General features: G+C 39.8%; 1 protein-coding gene across 1 annotated transcript in view; it reads left to right on the top strand.

The window, feature by feature from the left end:
- The first annotated feature begins 4,967 nt into the window (after nt 1-4,967).
- uggt1 (UDP-glucose glycoprotein glucosyltransferase 1) overlaps nt 4,968-14,351 on the top strand; it is a 34,334-nt gene continuing 24,950 nt past the window's right edge. Inside the window, exons 1-9 of the mRNA XM_034207370.1 lie at nt 4,968-5,103; nt 6,580-6,715; nt 7,276-7,355; nt 7,646-7,776; nt 7,878-7,990; nt 8,075-8,249; nt 9,532-9,628; nt 9,727-9,805; nt 11,335-11,435. Of these exons, the coding sequence (XP_034063261.1) occupies nt 5,079-5,103; nt 6,580-6,715; nt 7,276-7,355; nt 7,646-7,776; nt 7,878-7,990; nt 8,075-8,249; nt 9,532-9,628; nt 9,727-9,805; nt 11,335-11,435 (937 nt within the window). The 5' untranslated portion in view covers nt 4,968-5,078. The remainder of the gene's footprint in view (nt 5,104-6,579; nt 6,716-7,275; nt 7,356-7,645; nt 7,777-7,877; nt 7,991-8,074; nt 8,250-9,531; nt 9,629-9,726; nt 9,806-11,334; nt 11,436-14,351) is intronic.

Raw genomic sequence — 14,351 nt, forward strand, 5'->3', positions numbered from 1 at the left:
TAAAAATGAAATAGATATAATGAAGAGGTTATCTTTTAAAAGATAATGAAAATAAAAAATGTACAAATAAAATACTATATGTATGTGTCTGCATGTACTTATACATACCTGCATAGAAACAGGTAGACAAAGGATACACATGTATTTACACACATATTGACTGTGCTGCTTTCTATACACTGTCCTGTTCGGTATAATATCAAAATATGTGAATGTTAACCTATGTTATGTTATGTCTGTGGTTGGCCATTCTACCGAATTGGACCAAAGTCAGGTTGTTAATGTTTTGAAATGTTGTATGTTTTTTTTCCCAAAACGTTGTCATATATATTTTGTACCATATCTAAATTACACATATCTAGTAAAAGAACCATACATTTTTATATCTTATTTTCAGACTGTATTGGAATGTTCTTCCTCTACCAAAAATGGTCACTACCGAAACATAGTACATACACTGTAGTAAAAAAGTATTATATTAACTTGTTAAGATTGTTTTACCTTCCCTTCTCTAAATAGTATTTTAACAAATATTTCTTGAGGGTTTTCACAATTAAATTAATAAAAGTGAATTTGTAATCAAATTTCAAAGTACAATTTATACAATTCATAAAAATCATAATGCAAACTTTCTTTGTAAAATGCATAATACTGATCATATTGATTCCAGAGTTGATGATTGTTGAAATTGAACATACATTAAACCAATCAGTATCATATCATTTTAGATGATAACTCAATATACTTAATTTTTTACAAAACATCCACTGTTTTGGTAGTGACCACAGTATTTTGTTCTCACGGTCATATTCCCTCAACCTTATTGCTTAATCTTAACTCATAACATGCCTTATGTTGAAGTGTGAATGTTTGAAGCTACTGACCCAGAATCAGCACTTTAGTAACAGGCTGAAATAGAGGGGGATGAGGCTAGAATACATGATCTGTTTGGTAATTCGGTAGAATGCCCCATATACCAATGATATCACCATATAGACATTAAAAATACACCCACTGCTTTTAGATAAACACTTTTGGATGTAATAGCTCAAACACTTTTCCTGGAAGCCATTGAGCGTGCCACAAATTAAGTGTCAATGGACCAACTCCATAAAAGTGACACCTGCTCTGATTTGTAGCTGGGACAGATGTGTTTGTTAGAAAATATTGATTTTACTGTCAAAAGTCACTGGAATAGCACAATGTGATTTATGTTATGGTTTTGGTTTTCATTAACTGATACAAATAACAGTGGTGAAATGTAACTAAGTACAGAATGGGCCATTATGCGTTATGGGTTCTTTCACTATGTGTGTTATGAATACATTAATACATTACATTACAATACAATACATTAGTACATTGCATCACAATAAAGGCTTGACCCCCTCATAAAACTCATAACAACCTACACTGTATGTTCACAGTTAATATGTCATATCTTGTTATGGAACTAATGAGGCTGTGGTAGTTGTGGTGTAAAAAACGGAAATGAAAAGTCAGTCAGAAAGCAACAGAGGCTTAAGTCCAGTTTATTCTAATGACATGTTAAGGAAACCAGATGTGCTGATAGCCTTGGACATTCACTCGCTTTCATGAGTTTAAACAAATGTTCTTTAACAATATCTTCCCGTCCGGCAAAACATTTACTTAACATCTCTGGGGGTGTTTCTCAATGTCGAGGAAAGCTGCTCCAGAGCCACTATTTCAAGGATACTACATCATCGAGTCCCGCCGAAGGACTGTTCCAATGTCCAGGATACTTGGAATTCTACCGAGGCCGGCGTACTTCGTTGCGGGAAATTTCGAGGCTGCACATGTGTAGACTCCGCGGTCTTAAAATCCCCACAATGCTTTGCACACGGACCAATTTCCAAATCTTTGGCGGAAATCGCGCTCCATTTAAGGCGGGGCCTCGCATATGACGCACACCTGTTAGCCTGTTCCACAATTCTTCGTTTTCCGAGGCTTGGAAGGATTCTTGCCTCGCTTCTGAAACAATTGACTCAGAGGTACATGTGCTACCAAGCAAGCCTCCTCGACATTGAGAAACACCCTGGGTGCTTGGCTCGAAGAGTATGGATGTCTCGAGTCAGAAGGTTGGTGGTTCAAGAACCAGCATGGGAAAGAGATGGTGTGATATGGAAAGCAAGATGGTGTGATGCGATAATGTGAAAGCTAGACTAAAGGCCCTGACACACCTACCCGATTTTGGGAGTCAGAGGCCGTCAGAGGCAGTCGGGCATTCGCGGCGCCCTACTCAGGTTGGTGTGTCCCGCTCCTGTCGTTGCTTTACGGCACATTTTCACACCTCCCGCGGCCGATTCAACATGTTGAATGTTGAATCGGCCAAAGAAAGTCGGCCAAAGAAATCACTCTGATTGGCTGTTGCCTCTTTTGAATGACAAATACACACTACCGCTGCCTGCTGGTAAGGACAGTTATTGCCACTCGTCGACTGAAGTATTTGCGGTGTGTTCGTAGGCGGGCGGCGTAGCCGACGCAGGCGACGTAAAAGTTGGGACGCCTTCGGTACGCGTTCTTTGGTCTCAGGTTGGTGTGTAGCGGCCTTAAAGGTCCATACACACCAAGCCGATTTTCGGCGTCGATAGATGTCGGGCCGTCGATGAGCGTCGTGTCGCCCTACTCAGATTGGTGTGTCTTGGTGTGTACTGCACCGTCGTGTCTTTTCGGCCGTGCCAACACCTTCCGTTCCGCCGCCGATTCGACATGTTGAATCGGGAGAATGTCGGCTAAAGGCCGTCAGCCAAAGAAATCACTCTTATTGGCTGTTCAGCTTAGCGAATCAGTGCATGAGAAGCAAAACGGAAGTGAGGGATCCAACAAACTATTAAGAAGGCAAATCTGAGATTGAATTTAACTCCAGCTCTCGACACAGGTTCGGGAAAGCCCCATGAGCTTCTCGTTGTAGAGTGAAAATGGAACGCACGCTATTTGTTGTTTGTTTATATCACGCACAGTCTGTTCTTCTTCTCTCGTGAGGCGACGTTCCGTCGGGGCGTGTTCTTTGGTGTCAGTTTGGTGTGACCTTTAAGGCCCTGACACATCAGGCCTAAATCGGCCGTTTTCGTTAGTCGGACGACGAAGCGTGCCCTGTCGCCCAAACTCAATTTGGTGTGTCCCGCACCGTCGGCCGTGACACGCCATATTTGGCCTTTCATGGCTGACGCATGCAGTCAGCCAAAGAAATCACTCTGATCGCTTCCACCTCTTGAGAGACTGTTGCTTGAGAAAGTCTTCCACAAGCAACACTCCAATGGCTGATAGCTCCAGTACCGCACAAAACATGTTTTCGATGGACGAGAGTGAAAATGGAACGCACACGCTATTTGTTGTTTGTATATCACGCAGTCTGTTCTTCTTCTCTGTCTTCCGGGTTTTGCCTCTTTTGAATGACGAATACACAATACCGCCGCCTGCTGGTAAGGAGAGTTATTTAAAAAAAATAAAAAATACAATAAATTAAAAAAGTACATAAATTAAATAATAATAATACAAAAATACCAAACAGTATATTCAGAACAATGCACTGAATAAAATACATACAATTATAACAATACAAATATAAAGACAATATCATTAAAATATAATAATACAATAAGAAGTATAAATATAATAATAATAAACAAATATATATATATTATATAATAATAAAAAATACAAAAAAATATAATTATATACAGTATATACAAATTATAAAACCCTTTGTGAGTTTTCATGTTTTGAGCGACTTTGTGTCCTTGCCAGCATAAAGGGGACGAACACAAAGGTCATGTGATCCAATAATGTTGCATCAATCCTGCCTGCTCAAGCTGCTTTATTATAGCTCAGTGGTTAATGCAAGCAGACCATATTGTGACGAAGGTAACTTCGTCACTATGGACTGACGGCTTCAGGTCGGGTAATATTGCACTTTATTAGCGTGATTGCACAGTACAGTTGACATTACATATTTGCACATAATTCATACTAATTATTGAGGTAGTATCTTTTAACTGATTAAACCGTATTTATTGGAATGTTGTCTGGCAGGTGCTGGTCGGGTCCTCGGCTCCGCCTGGAAAGATAGGGGAGTTTGCGAGAGCGCCGAGAGGAGTTATGCTGGTGTAAGTATGACAGCGGTTGAGTAATCAGGGTGCAAATAATATGTTGTCTGTGGCTGATGATTGTGTGCACCTGGTGTCCTGTGTTGTCTTCTTCCCCCTCACCTGTGTCTTGTTGTGCTGATTAGAGTGTGTGTATTTAGGCTCTGTTTCCCTGTCTGTTGAGAGGCAGGTAGGGTGTGTGAGATCCTTGTGGCTGCAGGATGTGTGCAAGGAGAACAGCAGGATTGAGGCTGTGAACTTTGTGCACATGTTTTTAATAAATGCCCACGTCGGGTTATATTTTTGGACGTTCTGCCTCTGCCTCCTTGCTTGGTCTGGGCCGCTCAACGGTCAGTCTCACACATATCAAGAGATCTTTCCCCCGGGGATCAATACAAGTTTATCTTAAATCTTATCATTATTTTTACACTGTTGCATTGCTACTTCTTCCATCACTTCCATATAACCACTGACCACTGCCAAGCATACATTTTACATTTGATATGTTTTGTCATAGGTTATGTATTTCCTGTAACTCACATAGATAATAAAGTAAATATCGAATTTTTCAGGAGGAATATTATAGTTTGGGATATTGCATTTGTTTTCCGAATTTACTCTAAATAAATCAACTCAATTAAGAATATTGTGCAATTATAAGAAACCTGCTCTATGCAAGTTTCATTATTCTCTTGAAAAAAATGGATATTCTTTTAATTATGTAGACTAGAGACATGATGTTTAATTACGTTTTTCAGTCTGAAAGTCTGGGGTTATGTAGTAAAGTTAATTGCAAGATTAGGTTCAGATTCCCATTTCAGTTTTTAATTATCTCAGTGAAATTTACTATTTTGTGTTCAAGTCACGTTTTGTTAAATAGAAGAATGCACGGAGGAGTTCAGTAGTTTTTGAACAGGCAGAACTGTGGTTACCTAAACAGCCTGACAGGACCCTCCCACTCTCCAGCGGATCATGACTGCAGGAAGCTACGGAGCCGGTGAGGAAATAGCATTCATTTTCATGTGATAAAGCTACAAATGTGTATATTCGCGTCTGGGTGTTATTGTATATTAAAGACTGGGACATTATCTGCCTGTGGTTATAATAAAACATTTTAAAATGGTGTAGTTCTTTCTTGTTTTGTAGCAGCAGTTAGCTAGCTTACTGCGTCTTTTTGGCTAACGTTAATTTCCATGTAGCGTTAGCTGGTCGGTAGTTCACCAACCGTCAACGGGTTCTGGGTGTCAAGGTAACGGTAACCAACACCGTTTACATCAGGTCAAACTAGACAGATTATAAAGACATTTTAACGTTGCGTTTATTGTCAATGAAACAATCCCGGATGTACAAACTGAGCGCTCATTGGATGGAGGAGCCACGCTGAACTTTCCTATTGGACAGAGATCATTCAGGCTTTTTGTTTACTAGCGACTGTCAAGGATTTACGTAGGAGTGCGCATATTTACTTATAGTGCAGCTATGTTGGGTACCCCGGGGTTGACTTGTTGTTTAGGCCGGATTTACCTGTTCTGGGCCCTATTTATCCTGCACCTCCTGCTGTGTGTGTGCGCAGCATGTCTGTCTCTAAGTTTAATTTAAGTGCAATGCACATAGCAAACTATACAGCCGCTAAGACTAAGAACAGGAAGTGATTCTATTTATTTAACAGATGCAATAAGGTGGAATGGGGGGATCGAACATAAACATCCTACACATTCACACCAACTGGTTCACTATTGCTGTATTTTGGATTACTTTTAAATAATCATATGATAGTTATTTTATGTTTAAATGTGACGTTTTACAATGTTGTTGTTCTGTCCAGAAGTGTTTTCAGGTTAAAACCATACAGTCTATACAGTAGTTAAAACACTGTTAGAAACTGAATACCTTTGGACCCTGAATTTAAAAAAAGACATATAATTGCGTCATGCTGGGCTCTGTTGTTATGTTGTTCTCAGTTTGCTGTTGTCTTATAGACTGTATACCCAATTGACTAATGAATGGCCTATATCCAGCCCCAGGTACACTGTGCATCACATAGTTTGCAGTGATTTGCAACATCATTTGGAATATGGACAATTTGAGAACTTTATACAATAATTATAAAGTGATTCAGACTCAGGGCTACAGAATTATAGAACAATGTAGCACCAACACTCTTTCGACATTTAACTATATAATTATACATTTCCTGAATTACATAATAAACATTGGATCACATTGAATGCAAACTATGAGCACGGCTAAGATTGTATAAAAGACTGTTCAAAAAGTGTTTAGCATTATGGCTGAAATCAGTATTACAATGATAATAATGATATTCTGTTGTATCGATATGTATCACAATATGGCAAATGCATGCAATATCATAGATTCAACTGATGACCTGAACATATTCTTGCTCTGATTATCCTGTCAATCTTTTGATTTTTTTAAAACTCATTTTCTTAAACTCATCTCTCTGGCATAGGCTTAAGGATGGGGTTTCTGTGGGTCCTGCTGCTGTCGTCGCTGCTCTCTGCAGTATCTGGTGCTGCCGACTCCAAAGCTGTCACCACCACCCTCACAACCAAATGGACTGATACCCCTCTACTGCTGGAGGCCAGGTACGACTCTGCACTGCTCAGCAGTAGCAGCCATTTGGCAGCATTACATCTGACATTACATTTTGGAAGCAGATAATAGATAAATCAATGTCCTGAGGGCTTGTAGGGTCATTACTGAGGCTGTCCTCTAAGTGAGTTTAAACTTCTGTCTCAGTGGTGCGTCCTTGAGCCAAACGCTGAATACTTATAGGCTTCAGATGAAGTACTGTGCTGCAGCTGACTAGAGCTGCTTATTGGAAAGAATCCAGTGATATGAACAGAACACTGGGATCTTCATTTGCATTAAGACACTCCCTCTATCATCCAACATCATAGCACTGCAGTTTATGCAATCTAAGCCACTGTAGGCCCCAACATTTGAATTTAAATGATTTATTAAAAATAATTTGTGGTTTCAAGAATTGTTACAGTATCACAAAACACAATATGGCGTTACTATGAAAAGCAAGTGTTTATGATTTATCCAAATGTAGCTGTAACAATTTACAAGCAGTAAGTGTGTCATAAATAAATAATAGCACAGCTCATAAAACTGCCACCTTCTTCTTCCTCTCCCACAGTGAGTTTCTGGCAGAGGAAAGCCAGGAGAAGTTCTGGGACTTTGTGGAGGCCAATCAGAACATAGAAGGAGAGCATGATGGTAAAGTAAAGCCACTTAACACCAGTTTTCACTTTAAGACTTTGTGCTTGGAGCAGCTAAATCTATGAAGCGTGTAAAAGCCTCTTGGAAACATTTGCAGTGTCAGTGATTTAGCTAAACATTTCTGCAAGTAATAACATTTTAGTACAGAGCGGCAAGTGGTATATTTGTTCTTTTCATTTGTGTCTCTGTTTGTGAGAAGCTTTAAATAATTTAAATTGAGTGAGAGAAAACATGTCAAATAACACACATTGTTTCTGATTGTGCTTATTGTCCCATGTCCTGTGCAGACACAGATCAGTCCTACTATGACCTGATCATAAAGAAAGCCCGTGCCGTGCTCAGCTCCGTCCAGGTGAACATGCTGAAGTTCGCCCTCTCTCTGAGAGCCTACTCTGCGACAGTACACTCCTTCCAACAGGTACGATACGAGGAGGATATGATTTGTTGTTTGTTTTGTTTGAACTGCATATGAGAAGTGTATATTGAATGTGAAAGAGAGATCCTGCTGTTCTCTTTCAGATTGCGTCCAATGAGCCTCCTGCCTTTGGCTGCTCAGCATTTTTCAGCGTCCATGGAGAAAAGACATGTGATGAAGATAGTTTAGCAGAGCTGCTGAAAACGGCCCCTCAGAGGTAATTTAAGACTTTTACAATATGGACTCAAAGGTGATAAACCAGTAAAATAATGACTGATGTCTTTCCTGTCTCTTTTTTCAGGCCAAAGCCATTCCTTTTTAAAGGCGATCACAAATACCCAGGATCAAATCCAGAGGCTCCTGTTGTCATTCTGTACGGCCAGTTCGGGACACCGGAGTTCGAGAGGCTTCACCAAGTCATATCATTCAAAGTCCACGAAGGCCTGGCGACATATGTGCTCCGACATTACGTTGCTGTAGGTGTTCCTCATACCGTTATCATTACTTTATTTGTGCCTGCTTTGTGAGAGAAGTCTGGCCAGCTACAGTTAATATTGTTTGGCTTGTTGAAGCTAGCATCAAGAGGTCAAGCTAGGTGACTTTTCTACTTCCTGGAAATATTGTTTTTGTGGATAGACTGTGTGCAAGCAGCATTGTATTTAAAGAAGGATAAGCATTGAAGGACAAATGTTGCTTTGATCTTGATTAAGATGAGGATGATAAACTACAGTTAACAGCATAGGAGTGTGGAAGAAGATAAAACATATAAATAAACCTCATTCTCACACGCATTGTATTCACACATTATATCGGCATATGTTCCATCTGCTTTTTCTTTCTCAGAGTCAGAAATACAAACATTAAAAAAAAAGGTGCAAAGTGAAACACTGCTACTGTATGTAGATTGCTACCTACAGGATTTGCTAGTTCCTGTTGCTTTCACTGACACTTAAAGTGTTGATTTCGGCGCTAGAGAGGTTGTCAGGTTGAATCATAAAGTTCCTGTAAGGGCCAAGCCAGAAAAAGTAAATTTGGACCCCCTTCACATAACAGCTGGAATCTTCACGGATGCATACGCTCTAGGTGTTATGGAAAATGAAGCAGTGTTGATTAAGGATCACTTGTGTTTAATTGGGTCTTTCTTTTTCACCTGAGATAAACAAGTTGTATTCCAGTTTATCATGTCGGGTTTAAGTTGGAAGGCTTTTTTCCAACACGTGCAAATACAATAGATACGTTTTTTCCGACCTTTAATTATGCAAGATTATTTCCACCATCTGTCTATCAAGTTCTAGCCACTTTATCTTGTTTTTTTATCAAAGCTTCGGGGCAAATCGGGGCGCGCTTAATGTCTCTTGCACTAGCGAGCAACAGCTGGTAGTTTGTACTTGAAAGCTGGAAAAATAGCGACTGGCTCAAGTGTTTGATACAAGTAAGATGCATTTATTTTTTTGCAACAGAGATGAAGACAATTACAAACAAATTGTACAACAGCTGAAACCACATGAGCAAATGATTTTTTTCTGCTCAGTTGTGTATGAATTGGAAACATTGCAGCTGCGATCAAAAGAGAGATTGACAGCTTGATTCGAGATTTAACTGCTCTCGGTGTCTTTTGAATTCATTTACAAATGCATGTTTCTCTCGTTGATATGAAGTGGTCTGTCAAGGCACATCAAGCAATCTGTCATTCCCGTGATAGGGATAAGGAGGACTTCTCCATTTTCTTTTTTACAACTATTCCTTCTTTCCCTTCAGAATCCCAGTGAGAAGAAGGTCTATCTGTCGGGATACGGAGTGGAGCTGGCCATCAAAAGCCAGGAGTACAAGGCAAAGGACGACACACAAGTCGAAGGTGCCCACACATGCAATATTGATACACTCATGCCCATGATGGTGAAATCCCGGGGGAATCCCTCATGTAAATAACAAGTGAGTTGATTGTGGTTTCAGAGGCGGAGGTGAACGCTACAATGTTTGGAGAGAACGATCCTGTGGACGAGGTTCAGGGATTCCTTTTTGGCAAACTGAAGTGAGTATACTCATAACTTGGATTGGTTCCAGGAACTGCACCACGCTCACAGCGGTCCAAGCCTTTTTATCCTTCTGTTTTAAAATAGTTTTGCTTCAAAGCCCCTGACCTTAACCCCTTTGAGTTGAAAAATGCACCTAGGCTTTTGTCTCCAACTGGTCCACCAATTCCCCCCCCCCCCAGCAAAACACTACTAGCAAGACAATGTATTTGTATAGCACAATTCATACAGTGATGCAATTCAAAGTGCTTTACAGGATCAAACGGATAAAAACACAATACATTTTAATATGGTCAAAGTGAGAAGAAATACAAAAACACACAAAACAATTAAAAGAAAGAAAACCATGTTTAACAGTTAAAGAAATAGACCTGATTTAAATGATTCTAAAGTGCCAGCCATTCTCAGATGTTCTGGGAGTTTGTTCCATGCATTGGGAGCATAAATGCAGAAAGCTGCTTGCCCACGCTTTGATCTCACAAATGGAGCAGCCGGCCTGCGCCAGAAGACCTGAGGGGTCTGCTGGGCTCGTACCGCTGAAGGAGGTCCTTGGTAGCACACCACCCTTAACACACTTTATGTAAACAAGATAACAAAAAAAGACATAGGTTTGAAGTAGAACAGGGGGCTCTTCTTCAGGAAGAAAGCACATATTTGCACTGGCATTAAGGTGGCAATGATCTCTGCATCCATCTGACCAGTATATTATTACTTAATATACTAGTAAATAATCAGTTAAGGAAGTTCATAGACCCACATTTATATTTTGTAGTTGTTTTCCTGTCTCGTAGAAATGCAATGAATTGTAAACTGGTCTCATTTGTAAATGCAAAGTACTAACTTGTCAAAACACATCACTATTCATACACCTATCTTTGATGATCCTCCCAAACAAAAGGCACTATAGCTGAATGTTCAGCTTCTAGAATCAAAACCCTGCTTATTTTTATTCAATATAGTCTTCTGTCTTACGGCTTCAGCTTCGGTTGGGCCTGTCGAAAGTAATGAGCAAGCCCACATAGTTGATGCACGTAAAAGGAGTGTTTTCACACAGAGATGAAGATAAATACAATGAACAGAATGGAGCCACAGTAGAATCCACATGTGCAACCTTTTTGCTGCTCAGTTGTAAATGGATTAGAAACATAGTTAAGTTCGACATCACTTCCTGCTCTCGGCTCTCTCCCTGCTGCCTTCAGACTCTCTTGGCTGTTAGGATGTACTGGCAATGGTGCCAAATGTATAATTAGTTATTTGAAAACATTTGGCTGTAATAGCCTTGAGGGACTCCCACCTCTCCTCTCTCAGCTTTAATACGTATATTTTACTTTGCAAAGGCCCCATTCATCAAGCTGCCCACCCTGAAAATGTTCCCGATGGCCAGTCCCATTATGCCTGTCTGCCTGATAAACTAACCTGAAAATAAACAAATCAATATGCGAATGTCAAATCTCTTTTAATGAGCAATTAGGGAATATAGCAGATGCACTTACTCTCTTTCTCTGTCTGCTTTGTCTCTTTTTACTAGGACCGTCTACCCAGAGCTGAAGGAGCAGTTAAAGGAGTTGAGGAAACATTTGGTAGAAAGCACCAATGAAATGTCACCTCTGAAAGTCTGGCAAATGCAAGGTGGGTCTCCAAATCACAATACCCTGCAAAATATATGTTTTTCTTTTGCTCCCTACTTCAACATGATAGGACACTAATGGCGCATTTCCACTGCAGGGCCTCGCACGGCTTAGTACAGTATAGTTAGGCCTTGGTAGGCCAGGCTCACTGTATGCTGTGTTTCCATTACAGTTTAGTGGCAGGGGCATAAACATTATTTTATAAATAATCAAAAACGTGTTTATTGGGGGAGGGCAGGAATGTCAAATGGGAGGGCCCTCCCGCGGCGCCGGGTCTGTGTATAGGCCGTTGTTGTGAGTGTGGACGGTCGGAGCATTTACAACGTTAGCTTAACCGATCTCCATTCAGAAAACACGCATTTAAAAAGGTTTTTCGCCTGCCGTCTGTCTGCAGACTTGTGAAAGCATTAATTCATGGTTTTTACTAAACGGTATCAGTATGATGTCACTTCGGCATCATTTTGAAACTTGTATTACAATTAAATCACGGTAAAATATGTTCATTTTGTTGTAGTTGTAGCCGCCTTGCCAGCGATTCTCTCACTAGTTTAGCATACTCAGCCCGGTTGTTGGCTCGGAAAGAACCACGACTTTGGAGGGCCAGAAACACTGTGAAAAAGTACCCGTTAGTCGGAACTACCCCTAGTGGAAACGCAATAAAAAAACGGGCCGGGTTTGGCACGGCACGCTTAAACCGTGCTACGTGCTGCAGTGGAAATGCGCCATTAGATACAGTAAGGAATATGTCTTGACTCTGTAATTATATTCATTATAAATTAAAACACGTATGGAAAACCTACTGACTCAATGTCTTGACAGGATAACTAAATAAACTCCGAGGGCCTCTGAGCTCTAAAGATAAAGACTTCCTCAGCTCACTGTTAACACCTGCAGGGATTATTCCTGTCACTTACATTTTGAGGGGATCGATGTTATGATCCTGTAAATACGCCCCGAGGACTCGGACTGAGCCCTGTGTCCTTTAGTCTCATAGCCTCTGTTGACAAATGATAATTATATAATGGCAGAAATACCATCCCATTTAAAATGTATTCAGTTGTTTCTTTCCCTGAAAGATGTCCATCTGTCATTTCATAGAAACCTGGTGGATCATTTTTACAAATTATTTCAAAGAAAAAACATTATAAAGTCTGTCAAGCCAAACCTTCTTTAAACCAGCGTAACGACTGGCTCTGTCTTGAGTAACTGATGTAGAATGAGACATTTGGATGGATTTTTCTGATTAATTAAATGTTTTAAATTCCAAGACATGTTAACTTTTAATACAATGACAATGGTTTTAAAATGTTAACTCGTAACCCTTCCCTCACACACACAGAACACATTGATATTGAACCTCTTCCAATGAGAGAACGGACATCTCTGTTGTAGATGTGCCGTCCACGCAGAGGATGCATGAGTTTGATTTGTTCTATCTATGCACTGATTATAAATAAGTGAGCATAAATGAATATTGGCTTTGGTTGCTTTAAGGGTGAGATCATTCCGCCGGTGAATCAAACTCTTGGTGGAAAATGTATCCGTCTAGTTCTGTAATCAATGGCTGCGGTCGATCAGCATCCTCTTGATACATTTCAGCAATGATATCTTAGAAGACTTGGTCTGCAGCAACATAAAAGTCATATTGATTAGGGTTACATCATCTATTGGATTACGTTTTCAAACAAACTTTCACACAATCCGTCTACCTTTTTGAAGTCTATACATATATGAAACTCTTTCTGGTTTCTATGTGATTGCATTTAGTCAGTCGCAGGCTGCTCTGATTCGACTGAATAAAGGATGTGAAGGGATTAGAGATTCGCTCGACAGTCAGACATGTCATGGTGGTGTCTGTCTTTATCTTTTCCCCCGGTGGGGCTCATTAGCTCAGCCTGTTTACAGAGAGAGGGAGACCTCGGGGGGTCTAATAATCACAGAGGCTAGGACACCAGCGATGCTCACTGCATTGAAATAGTCTTCATCTCTTTGCAAGCTCCATATACCCATACACAGTATCTTCTCTACTCTTCTAAACATACACATCTGTCACTATGTACTACTCTATATTCCTAATCCTACCTTTAATCTTTTGGGATAGTTTTAATGAACGCTTCAGATGTGAAGACAATTATTTATTGATTAATATGTTAATTAGCTTAACTGATGACTTTTTTTTTAGCCATGTTAACAACTCTCTCCAGGGATTGCACCGCGTCTCTGACGGTAGATCCAACACTTTGTTCCGAGTCAAATTTATAAACCACAATTTAAAGAGATTGCAATGATATTTTGTGCTGATATACATGGTGTCTTACTCCACCATTGAGTACACATTGGTGGTTTTGAGTTCATGTCTCAAACAACTATAGTGTTTTCACTTCAGGATGAATTGTTATTAGTGGTGGAAAAGATATTCAGGTATATTAATATGTCCCTATAGCCTGTTTTACATTGAAGTTGTCTGAGGTCCTTACCACCAGCTGCTCTTACAGTAATAAGTAGTGCACCTTTCTTACTGTCCTAATGTGCACAATGTAGTGGCTGCTTTTTGTCTTTTTGTTTACTTAGTTATGTTCTCTGTATTTTGCATGTCTGTGGTATGTGTAATAATGTGTAACGTTGCTGCTTTCTTGGCCAGGTCAGCATTGTGAATTAGATTTTATCTCAAAATCTTTTATCTCTTTTTATCTGGTTAAATAAAAATAAAATGAAAGTCCTGCATAGAAATGTTACTGAAGTTAACGTATGTTTGTAAAGCCTGGAAAAGGAATTCCCCTGAGACGTTTACGTTATTTACTATTATATAAGTGGATTATTGATACTCAAATGTAAAACAAGCAATACTTGAGTACATGTATTTAGTTACATTACACCACTGGCTTTAATAAACTTGCTTTGAAATGTGAGTGTCCAG

This window comes from Gymnodraco acuticeps, unplaced genomic scaffold, assembly GCF_902827175.1.
Source record: "Gymnodraco acuticeps unplaced genomic scaffold, fGymAcu1.1, whole genome shotgun sequence".
Taxonomy (NCBI): Eukaryota; Metazoa; Chordata; class Actinopteri; order Perciformes; family Bathydraconidae; genus Gymnodraco; species Gymnodraco acuticeps.